Source organism: Pleurodeles waltl, chromosome 3_2 (assembly GCF_031143425.1).
Source record: "Pleurodeles waltl isolate 20211129_DDA chromosome 3_2, aPleWal1.hap1.20221129, whole genome shotgun sequence".
Lineage (NCBI taxonomy): Eukaryota > Metazoa > Chordata > Amphibia > Caudata > Salamandridae > Pleurodeles > Pleurodeles waltl.
Window position 1 is genome coordinate 154345825 of NC_090441.1, and position 12536 is coordinate 154358360.

General features: G+C 45.5%; 1 protein-coding gene across 1 annotated transcript in view; it reads left to right on the forward strand.

The window, feature by feature from the left end:
• LOC138286355 (zinc finger protein 845-like) overlaps positions 1–12536 on the forward strand; it is a 367802-nt gene that overhangs the window by 126388 nt on the left and 228878 nt on the right. The window contains exon 16 of the mRNA XM_069226512.1: positions 1815–1949. Coding sequence (XP_069082613.1) covers positions 1815–1949 — 135 coding nt within the window. The remainder of the gene's footprint in view (positions 1–1814; positions 1950–12536) is intronic.

The window sequence follows — 12536 nt, forward strand, 5'->3', positions numbered from 1 at the left end:
GATTTTGATAACACAGTTAACTGTGTTTTTCACTCACTGCTTTGCCTTTTTGGACCAACTAATAAAACATGATGAAAGAAAGCTTATTCCTGCCGTCTTTAGAAAACCAACCCAGAGAAACACGCTTCCTGTATATGAGAGCTTTTACCCTCTTGACCCGAGGGACGGCCTTCCATATGGAAAATTCCTCAGGCTACGACTCAACTTCAGATCCTGATTAACTACTTCAGAGAGGCACACCTCCTACAAATAACCTTCTTGAGAGGGGGTATCCCTGCTAAATAGTCAAAGCAGCACTCAAAAGGGAGTGGTACAGTCTCATAGGAGAACTATTATGAACCAAGCCAGAAAAGTCAAATGAGAAACTTCTGTTCCCATAAAACCAATATCAAAGCATAAAAAAGCACTGGTGCCTGCTGCAGGACATTGATGTATTTGAATTACCCTTTTTTGCATTTAAAAGAGGCAAGAATTTTAAAGACCACATTACCCATTAATCCAACGACTACACGCACACTAAGACACTAAGGGGCTCATTACGAGTTTGGCAGTCCCAACCTGCCCTATTACAAGGTTTCTGCAGGCTTTACCTGGATGACCAGCGAAAACCTTCAAATAGACTGTTCCCTCTGCTCAATCCAGCAGGAACAGTGCTACGAGGTAGCACTCGGGAGCTGCACAACACCATCGGAATGTGCACTGTCTGCACAGCAGACAGTGTGCATTCTGATGGTGCTGGGCAGGGGGGACCCCTGCACTTCCCACGACATGGTCTTGGGCAGTGCAGGGACCCCACCTGTGGCCCCCTGCACTACCTTTCCGCCAGCCTTTTCATGGCTGGGCACCGGCCATGAAAAGGCTGGCAGAAAGGAGGCTCGTAATTAGCATGGCGGTACTGAGTTCAGCACCGCCATGGCTGATTAGAAGCCGGAACGCCTTCTTGACATCAGGAACCATGTTTCCGACTGCGGTCCTTTGGCGGTCCGACTGCCAAAGTCGTAATTCGCCATCAGAACATTAAAGCGCGGCAGTCCGACCGCCACCACCAATCTGGCGGTATGAATGAGGCCCTGATTACAAGTTTAGGTGTTATTTATTGCACCTGATAAATTTCGATACCATAGACACATTATTTATCGGCAGCCACAAATGACACCTATTACAAGCTGGTGGGGAATAAGAAGCAGATTTTTTGGGTGTTTAAAGCACGAAAATCCACATGATATACTAAATACCATATGCTTTTCCCCTGTTAAATTTTGGCAGGTTTGACCTACCGAAATTTAACGAAGTTTGAGGTATTCAATGAATCTGATCATTATTGGATGCGTTCTATACCCAACAACTCTTAATTCTGACCTGTGCTTAAACAGGGGTTTATGCACAGGTCAGAATATACCGACCAACTCGTAATCCGAGCCTTATAGACATTTGCAGATTAGAACGAATAAAGGGTCCCTTTCGTATTGTGATCCTCTGCAAATGGTGCAGTTGGGCAATTTGTAATGTGACCGATTAGTCACAAGTTACTACCCTGTTCACAAACTAGTTGTGTGCAATTTACAAATGGGCATAGTGCATAAGGCCCAGTATATCATGTCAGCTACAGAATACAGAGCGATTAATACTATAATTCTCATTTTCTGTAAGCAGTGATATGTAAATGCCATAGACATGGGAGCAAAAGGTCGAAATGGAAAAGGTTTTTCACCTCACCTCATGTCTCCGATATGGTTGGCTTCAGTTTGTATTTTCCAATTAATATTTTGCCCAACAATTTTATGTGAGAAATCTAATGCTTCTGGCTCTTTCAGCGGGATTCCCGTTTCTGGATGCTGATTTTTGTTCGCGAAGTGAAGATGCTTCTGCTGTGAGTCCGAAGGGGCAATCTGATGCAGGAGGAGGAGGAAGAGGGAGAGAAGGAGGATGCAGTCCTGACCCCAGCTCAGGTGACTAGCATATGCTGCTCATTGTCACATTGTTCAAATTGGCCAGAGTGATTGTCATACATGACATAGGAAGCAATGTGGTCTAGCGGCCATGTTGCTCATCCATGAATCTAGAGGATTTTATTTCAGTCCCAGAGTTTGCATTTGAAAAAAATTCAGGGGAAATCTTGTATCGGATTCATAAAACTGTCAGAAATCCCAAATTGTAAGCGCCTGCGCTTCATCTCAAAGGGCCTATGTCTAGGGAGGGCCACTAGAATTTTGCAGCAAGAGAGGGCCAAATTGCACACCACAACTTGCTGAAAGGAAAATCAAATTATGCAACATTTTGTTGGCATCATCTAGCTATTTTGAGATAGATACAAAAGGGAGTCCTTGTGCTATCAACCTTATTCATGTTTCTAAAAGAATAAAGCTTTACCTTCAGAAGACCATATTCAAATGATTATTAATTATGTAGTCTTGCATGAAGGCATTTCTTAGGATCCAAGGGCAATCAGCAGTCCTGGAAGTGTCTGGTGTGGGCATTGTCTTAACGACTGGTGTCACAGGGTCGACAGTACTTCTAAACTCCTAATGGATTACCAACTTACTCTCTTTAGACATTTGATTATCCAGAGCTAGTGAAGTCAAGCTTTCTGGGAAGTACTAGTAGTAGTTCTTCCTTTATTCGGGTAAACAAAATAACCATAAAAGATGCATAACATCAGTTACAGCAATCAATACAATACAGTAATATTAAATATATTAAACAAAGAAAAGAAGAAGGAGGCCATAAAATATGCAGGCGTGTGACAAACACATAACCACATATACATTGACCCACTCCCATTAGGCCGGGTGGCAAATCTTTTCAGCCTAGATAACAAACAATTATCATCATAGGATAAAATCCTCTGATATTCCAACAAAGCGGGAGACATAGGGTCTAAAAGACCTCTGGCCAAGATAAGGCCAGGCCTCCTGTAGTTTGACAATGCTGCTTAAAAATGCCCTACATTCGAACACGTATGGACATCCTTAAACATTAAAAGATACAATGTGGCAGGCCTCACTTGTTCAAATTTTCAAACCTTTTAAAATGGGTATTCAATTTTTTTCCTTGGGAAAGTAGAAGTTGGACAAAATAAAACAAACTTCACAACGGTCTGGGCCAATGTTTTATCACACTCACATGGACCAAGGGAGCCACAGGCAGCCCAGCCCGTAGGACAACTAATTAACTGCAAAAAAAGGTTCATTCTAAACCTAGGTAAAAGCTGGCAATGCTAGGTAAAAGCATGTCAAATGTGGCCCAGCTGAAAATAATTTTTTTTATCAGACAGTGGGTGAAAACAGCAGGTTTCTGCAGCTCATTTCCTTCCCTTGCGGCAATGGTTCAAGTTAGGAAATTCTGTTTGACCCATGTGTAATCAGCCTTAACAATCCTGTCAGGACATAAACAAACTTGGACGGCCAGTGTGGTGAGTTCGGTCCTAATATTACTCGGCCAAGAGAGCGTTTTTACATTGCCCAGAGTGAGACAGTCCCTCACAGTCATTCTGTTCAAGGTTGGTTCGCTCTTATACCAAATAGAAACCACTGTAACAATAGTCTAAGTTTAATAGTATCCGAGATATATTTCTGGCCCAGTTCCTCATGGACGGCATAGATTGGGGTCCTTTCCGGAACAAGCAATAAGCGCCTGGCAAACCTGTTTGTCTCAACCTGTGTGGAACTACAATCCAGAAACCCCCAGATATCTCTACCATAGCATGTGGCAGACAAACATTTGGCAATATAAAAATGAAGGAGGGCCTTGAATGGTTTCCTGCCCACCCTGGCACTGAATTCTGGAACCGACCCACAGGAACTTGCCAACATGAGTCTTTTTGAAGTGAGCAGTGGGCCCTGTGTATTCCTGTCATCAACCAGAATGCCCAAGTAATTAAATCAGGGGTCTTTATACTGGGGGGCAGGCCCTCCTAGGGGGACCTCAAGTGATCCCCAGGGGGGGTGCCCGGCTCTGGCCAAAAGAAGCATTATACTGATAGCAGTGTATTGTTTTATCGAGGGGCTGTAAGCTGCTCTGTAATGGGCCATCACTAAAATCTTTTGTTATTTATATCCTGGCTCAGAGAAGGTGTCAAAATGGAAGGGACTTCAAATATTCTTTAAACCCCTCACCCTAAATTCTAATAATCACACTGTGGATAGTTTACAAGTTAGTAAAGCCTGTCTGACCAGAATAATATGTTTGGCAATCATGTATTTGATTGCAATTTTAAATCGGCAATAGAACTTAACGGAAATGTTGAAATAAGTCTAGACATATTTAAACATTGCCAGGTTAATAAAATATTTGTGAAATTTTTGGAGAGGGCTCCCGATGTTTGTTTTTTTTTGTCACGGTGGGGGAGGCGCGGCATTAAATAGATTGAAGACCACTCAATTAAATGTATGGACTGGAGTACAAAAAAGGGGTTTCTACTTCAGGGTTTAGCGCCAGTGACCATTACAAAATATTTCATGTTGTTTTATTGAAAGATTTACACTGACCATTTAATCAGCAAGGTATCAAGTAGCAATTGGGTCCCTAATACTGTCATTGACATAAGGAGAGCATTGTTTGCATATGGCAGAACTGGCAATGGACTAGCACCTACATGGGGAACATCACAGTATTTTTCCAGCAGCACCTCCTCTAGATGGTTAAGGTATAGTAAACAAGAAAGGGACCAGGATGCACCCCTGCCTAAAGCCACGAGTTATGGAAAAGGGCTTAGTACAAGAACCATCCTCCCCAGCCCAAAGCTGGATCGATAACTAATGACAACATCATAGAACAGAGCTTAGAGCGGTTTACCCAGTCAAATGCTGAGGTAAGGTCCATAAAGCTCAAAAACAGAGTGCCCTTTTTAGCCATGTTGTACTTTTGAATTGGTAAATGCAGGTTCAGACTCTGATCGATGTTGCTTAAGCCAGATCTGAACCCATACTTCAAATCAGAGATTATGTTTTTCTCCTCAGCCCTTTCCAGGATCACCTGACCGAGAACCCTAACACTTGTATCAGTCAAGGAAATGGGCCTGTAGCATCTTGGGTTATCCTGATCACCCTTTTTAAAAGTTGGTACAATGATGGAGGAATACCATGGACTGGGGTGGGGGGAACCAAGAGCACATCGGCATTAAACATTTTAGACAGCAGAGGGGCCTAAAAAGATCTGCTGGACTCCATCAGGACCAGGGGCTTTATTGCGTGCTAGGCACCTAATGGCGCCCGGGACTTCATTAATAGAAAAGGAATCAATGTGTTGAATTACGGACTCTGTCCCATCCTCATAAGAGTAAATTTTTTCACAGCCCCTACCAACCTAAGTAGGATCTACACGGACACTGGGTATTACCAGGTTCAGAGACTGAATTATTAAGTTCGCCTTGGCCCCTTGGGCATTGTGTTCAAAATGGGCAATTGAAAGTCCTCTCCGAAAGGGAGAGCCTAAAAGATCCGACGTCTTTTGACAAGGGTGGATGTTGGGGTGTGCGTGTTAGAGCTTCAGCCCAGTATCTGGAAGAGGGTCTTATATTTCTGTATAACCATGTCCTTCAAGGGAATAACATCAGAGTAGGGAGGGTGTCCATTAGAGTTGTAAATATTTAAAATCAATAGGTTTGTTTTGTCAAGAAAGGTAAGTAATACCGCCCCTATGTTTGAAGAATGTGTCTTCACTTCAGCCATTGAACAATTCAGAGACAGGGATATTAAAAGGCACAGGCCTGCCTTAGTTCGCCCTGAAGAAGGTGGCATAACTGGGCAAAAAACTAAATGAGCAAAGCTGTCCAAAAAAGGTGTATTCTTGGCAAAAGAGGGTTCGTGAAAGGCCAGTATGTGATATGGCCTGATAAAATCTAACCAATTTGGATCCTTAACTTATTCCTCAAGCCCTGTTACATTCCCAAAAAGAAAACTGAGTTGGTCGACAGGGTCAGGCCCTGAAGAGGAACTGTCAGCCCCCACCCCCTTCATATCAAAGTCTACATCACCCTCAATTGAAGGTTGTCAATCCACCTCCTCAAGTGTGTTGAGAACCTCAGATCTCTTAGAGAGAGTGAGGGGAATTGTGGAGTCTTTGGGCCACCTGGGGTGTGCTTCGTGGGGTGCTCACGTCACCTGAGAGCGGGTGGACCTGGTTCCCATTATAGAAAACCCCCAGCGGCCACAACCCAGTACTAGGAGAGGAGCCTTCCTTCTATCAAAAAGAGGCTAAGATTCTGCCAGCAGCCCAGCTATTACTAAAGTTCACCACTATGCAATTGCCATGAAAAGTTTTGGTGTCCCATCCTAACCATCCCGCTGTTCATACCAGGTTAATACGTGCATGGATGCTTGCAGGAACCTCTCCACTCCTGGATAGCCAATGTGTCACTTTATTCTTTAGCTGAAAGAACCCATCATTGGAATTGTTTTGAGCTGTGGTACGTCTACTAAGACCACCACATAAGGTGTGGACGGGGGGATCTAACTGATCAACCTTGTGCGAAAATCTGCATGGGCCCACCCCAAAAGAAGACACGGTTTGGTCCCAATTAGCAGTAGATGGAGCAGGGATGTGTCCTGACTCAGGGCAGCAGATGGAAAGGACTCTTAGTATTATCAGCCTTTGAGTTACCAATGTGAGCGCTCCTTACACCAGTGGTGCCCCCATTCCTTAAGGAGTTGGAAACAACAGTAGGTGGTTTATTCCTTCTAGCACGACTTCTTGCAATAATATGAAAGAATCAACTGGGGTAGGGACACACACAAGCTAATCGTTTAAGCATACCGGGCGATTACAAGACTGACTTGCCAGATGGTTCTCCATTAATCTTAATCTTTTGTTAGTTTCATGAAAATCCATAACCCTCATGTTTAAAGCAAACACAGCATCTCTGGCAATATTAAATTCAGTCCTCAAGTTCTCTCCAATGACTTTGATATCATCCAGACGTACAACATTGCGAGCATTAGTAACCAGGCCCATAGCAGGCCGTTCCCTTAGTCTTTTAACATCAGTTAATGGGGTATGGCAATTAGCTGGGAATGAAGAGGGTGAGCAAGAAGTTTGATTGGCTATAGCGCCTTCCGGTTGGGACCCAGTGTTAGCAGGCGGTGTCTGTGCAGCATGTGAAATGATATAATCTAAAGTCCTTGCCTCTGCCCCAGATTGAAAATTAGCAGATGGTAGGTTTTTGGTGCCGAAGTGATCGCTATTTGACTTCCCCTTCTAAAACTGGCCAGTCTTAAATTTTGAGGCTTTAGGTGCTTGCGTTGCAGATGTGTTTCTTCCACTGTAATGAATGTCTTCAACTACCACTATTAAATCGTCTGTAACCTGGAATATACAATTCTCAGTCGGGTGATGCCAGGCCAACTCAGGCTCCTTCCCAGCGCCCAAGGAATTATCGACTGCCTTTCTTTTACCCATTAGAAAGAAAAGGATAGAAACTTTCAAAGGGCGATAAACAATACAGTCAAACAAGCCACAATCAAAAATTTGTTTTCCTTTATACGACCCACAATATATTGAGGGAAGGCTCTTCCTCTTCCTGACGCTGATGGATGCAGGACGGGCGCACCCTTGGCCTGGGTGCGTGCCTCGCAGCAGTGAAAGCAGTTGTGCTTTATAGCGCTGGGGCGTCCTCAGGTCACGCCCCCTCCTCACTGTCTGCAGACTCCTGGGACAAGTAATCCCTAACAACGATGTGCGCGTCCCACAAATAACTCAATGCCCAGCCAGTGCCATAGCATCAAAGAAGAATGCGGTACAGGTAGGTAAAACTACAAGTTACAACACGATTTTCCAATTGCAGCTTAAATAAAAATACCAGTTAAAATATGATTGACATAAAAAATAAGATAGTGTTTGTTTTCTTGGCTGAGATACAAACCTAAATGTTTTTACAGTTTCTGCACATAAGACACTAGATTTTCTATAATCATGGCCCTTATCTCCTGAAGCTTATTTTGAGTTGACTCACAAAGCTTTCTAATGCAATGATGGACCCTCCAGACATCACCCTGCAAGCGGATTCACTCACTCCCTGCACCGACCTGCAAGGGGACCCCAGCGTCTGCTCTAAAGCGCAGGCGGGTGCTGCCGGCACGGTGAAACACAGAACGGCTGAATAAAGCATTTGCTCCATATTTCGCTGCATGCGCTGCCCCTAGGGTAGCCCAGAGTTCATAGCTGCCCTGAGGCAACACATTCATTGTAATCCAGCACACTGTTAATGTTTGCGCCCGGTGCACCCGTTTAAAGGTGCGCTGTGGCACAAACCCCAGAGGTATCACAGAGGCACAAATGACATCCCAAATGCTCTCTTTTGTGGTAGCACGGTCGAGCAGTTAGGCCAGTGTTTCCCAACTTTTGACTTCTGTGGACCCCCACTTTATCATTACTGGAACCCCGGGACCACCACTGAATCTTTATTGGAATCCGGGGAACCCACATTGAGTCATTACTGGAAGCTGAGGACCCTGGCCTAAACACTGCAGATGATTTGAAATGCAAAACAATAAACAAAAAATACAGAAACAAGCATTCATCAAACACTTACACAAATGATAACACATTTTATTTAATTTACAAACATATAAATAAAAAAATAAAAAATTTATAGAAAGGATGATCCTTTTCTAAATTCAGATGATACCACACATCGTCCATACTATATTCTGTTTAATGCACCTGCTCTCACTAATTAATCCGAGGATACCAATTTAATTTTTAGCCTCCAATTTCAAATTCCTTGACATTTACATTACATTTTAAATCTTTCAGTTGTACATTTAGCCACTTTATATACACTTTATTAATCTGTTAATATTAATATAAATTTAAGCAGTTGGGGACTCCCAGGGGTCCCCAGACCACAGGTTGAGAACCACTGTGTTATGCATTTCAGAGGGTAGTGCTAAGCATGCAAGGCACACAAACATACAGTAAGAAATGCAACAACAATTTATAAAAATAACACATACCTTTATGTAAATTTACATACCAAGATCACCGGAATCGGGTGAGTACTTTTCGAGTTATGAATTTTAGAGTTTGTAAAAGTGCCTTATTCAGATGCAGTAATGTTATCCTATGAAGGAAGAACAAGCACTGCATACAGGTATAGTAAAGTGACTTATGGGACCAATCTCAGGGACTTAGGGTAAGTATGGGGCAAGCTCCAAGGCTACAACAACAGGTCACCTTGGGCGGCTCAGCGTCAGGTGAACCATGTAAATCTGTGGGGATCGGTCCGGTCTGAGTGATACTCGGGGACGTAGGGACACCAGTGGTCCTGTTTTTTTCAGTCTGGGGCGTATGGATGCAGAGGTGGTTTGGACAATCCAATACACCGTCACTGGTGGCAGTCGCCGTGGAGGGGACCTACAAAAACAGGCTGCAGGAGTGGACTGCGGGACCAGTCAGGGTGACCCAACAAGTGTGCTCGAGTCTCACGAGACAGGAGAATGTAGGGACAACAGTGATCCTCTTCTCCTCAGTTCGGGGCATCCAGGTGCAGTGGACCGTCGGATTTCCGTCACCAGAGGCAGTCTCAGTGAAGGCGTGATCTGCAAAATCAGGCTGCAGGTGCTGTTGCGAAGCACACAGAGGGCAAGGTTGGGGTGGGCTTTGTCTCTGGAGGGCCTTGGAACCACAATGGCACCATTGCCCCGCTTTGACTCAGGCTTGGTGGCTCGGGTGCAGTGGTGCTGTCTGGCGTCGGTTTTTTGGCAGTCCCGGTCCTCACAGTTCTTTCTTTGGGTGCCTGCAGATGCAGGGATGCAGCTCCTCCGCTCCAAGTGAGTTCTTCTTGGCGCCAAGTCATCGTGCTCCTCGGGTTCAGCAAGCTTCTTGTCCACTCCTTTTGTGTCCAGCGAAGATCTGAGGTCCTGGTATCTTTGGGTCCCCTAAATACTTAATGTAGGGGTCATTAAGGGGAGGGAGGGGTATTAGCCAGTGGGATCCTTACCCTTGGGGTCACTACACCCCCTAAATGACCACTTCCTTTGGAGAGTGGGCATCACCCTGTCCCAGATTCCTAATTCCATCACACACAAGATGGTGGAATTCCTAAAGCTGTGTTAATTTCAGGCTGACCACCCTAGGAGTGGTCCAGCTTGGAAATGCAACACGCCTCCTGCATAGCTAAGTTTCCCACCTGTCCAGGTGCCAGATGGGCCCTGGGGCAGGGGAGTATGCATCCTTCTCTGAGTAAGGCTAAATCTGCATCCCAAAGGCAGTTGGCTTCTATGAAGCTCCCCTGCCTAGTAATGCATATTGGTGGATCCCTTTGGGAGAGGTGTGTAAACACCCCTGCCAGAGCAGTCTTTGTTTCTGACCTCCAGAGAGCAAAGGCTCCTACCCTTGGAGGTCAGCACTTAGTCTGTTGGTGGCAGGCTGGCTAGAACTATTCTGTGAGCTCACCAGCAGTTGGTAGGTTTTCAGGGGCACCACTAAGGTGCCCTCTGGGTGCATGTATTAACAAATTAATCACTGGCATCAGTGTAGGTTCACCAATACAATATGTTTCATTCCAAACATCCTTATCTTCAGTGAAGTCATCATGTAGCTGGTAGCTGGGAAACTCTTATTGACTAGTGTCCAGCACATGCATTGAAAAATGGCTTCCCTGGTCACTTACTATGTCTGAGAATCGACAAAGACATATTAAGTACACATCTGCTTCTGCAGATATGCCATCACATGTAATATAATGCACCCTGCCTTAGGGCTCTAAGGCCTGCTTCAGGAGTGACTTGTATATACTCCATGCCTCTAGTGTGCTCGCTAACCAGTTTCTGCCAGCCTGCCACCTGAGACTCTGTTCTTGCCCCCTAGGGTGAGAGCCTTCTGCTCTCAGGAGGCCCAGAACAAACGTCTGTCCGGGAAGAGGGTGTAACATAACCTCCGACAGGATAACCTGCTGATTAGCATTCCTAAGGTAACAAACCTCGAAGGGCTGCCGCATTTGAGGTGCAAATCTGGCTCCCCTCACAGGAGAGGGCCCTCTCCCCTTGTCCAGAGCCCCTGGCACCTGGACAGGCCGGAAAATTAGCTAGTCAGGTTGGGGTATACTTCGGAATTCTGGGACAGAGATATGCCCACTTACCACAGGAAGTGGTGATATAGAGGGTGTAGTGACCCCAAGGGTCAGTAGCCCAATGCCATTACTACCACACACACCCCTAACACACCTAAATTTAGTATTTAGGGGAGCCCCTGGCACAAGGCAAGTAGATCCTGATGACCTAAGAAGACCAAGAACACTGAAGAGCTGCAACAGCAGAAGAGGAGAAAAGAAGCAGCTGACCTGGTACTAACCCCGCCGGCCTGTCTGCATCCCTTGTCGAAACCTGCACCAAAGTCAAGTTGTCCTGCAGCTGTGACTCCAGATACCTGGGAGGACTGCCTGCCTTCAATAAAGACTCAAGACCTCCCGTGAACAGCGGACCCGTTCCCCGAAAGCCTCTAGGGAAGGGACTCTGAAGCCTCTGGAACCGCCGAAACCTGACACCTGTAGTCACCACTGCACCTTCCGTCTCTGACCTGAGGTAAAGTGGACCACTGGTGCCAACAAGGTTCCCCAGCTCTCCAGAGTCAGAGTCCATTGTGGTTTCACCCCTCCTGGACTCCTCGAAGTCGCCTGCAGCTTTTGCCAGCAAGCCCCCTCTACCACGACCTCTGTGTTGAGAGAAACCCGACACCTAAAACAGCCACTCCACCCATTGCCACAGGCCCAAGTTAAAGTGGACCCATGGTGTCAATGAAGTCCCCCAGCTCTCCTTAGCTCGAGGACACCTGCAGCCTCAGACCACAGGACCCCTCAACCACAAGTGCTCCCACACTTAGAAACCTGACACCAAAGGACACCTCTGCACCCGCCGCCCCTGACCTGTGGAGAAGAGGACCAACAGTGCACCTATGTCGCTGAGCACCCCATGTTCATTACCTACCTGTTGGTTGACCTCTACTGGCTTCCTAGCCAGAGCCTTCAGCCTTTCTTTCCACGGAAACCGATCTCCTTTGAAATACATTGGGCACCCAATGCCATACTACACCTCTGCACCCGGCTGCCCTAGTGCTGCCCAGACTGACCTGTTGGTGTGGTCCTGACCCTTGCCAAATATACACCTTAAGTTTTGGAGATTGGTCCCGTAAGTCGTCATACAGTACCTGATTGCAGAACTTGTTTTTCCTCCCTTAGGATAACATAGCAGAACTCAGATGTTGCAGTGTCCACTTTTTAAAGTGAAAAGAATTCCTATTTAAAAACATACTTACCTTACCTGAACAATTGTTCTCTGATGCTTAGTGGCATATAAAGATACTTGCTATTTTTATAAATTGGTTCTCCTTCTTGAGTCCTATGTCTCACTGACTAGCTATTATGTGTATTTGTAGATGCTTTGCGCTTCTCTGTGTTAAGTCTAAGGCTGCTCGACCACACTATCCCCTAAATAGAGCACTTTGCCCTAGAGCATAACAAGCCCTGTCCACTCACTAGGGAACCCCGACCCTTTACATGGTATTCACATAACACATAAAGTTCCGGCTTCCTACGTGGAATT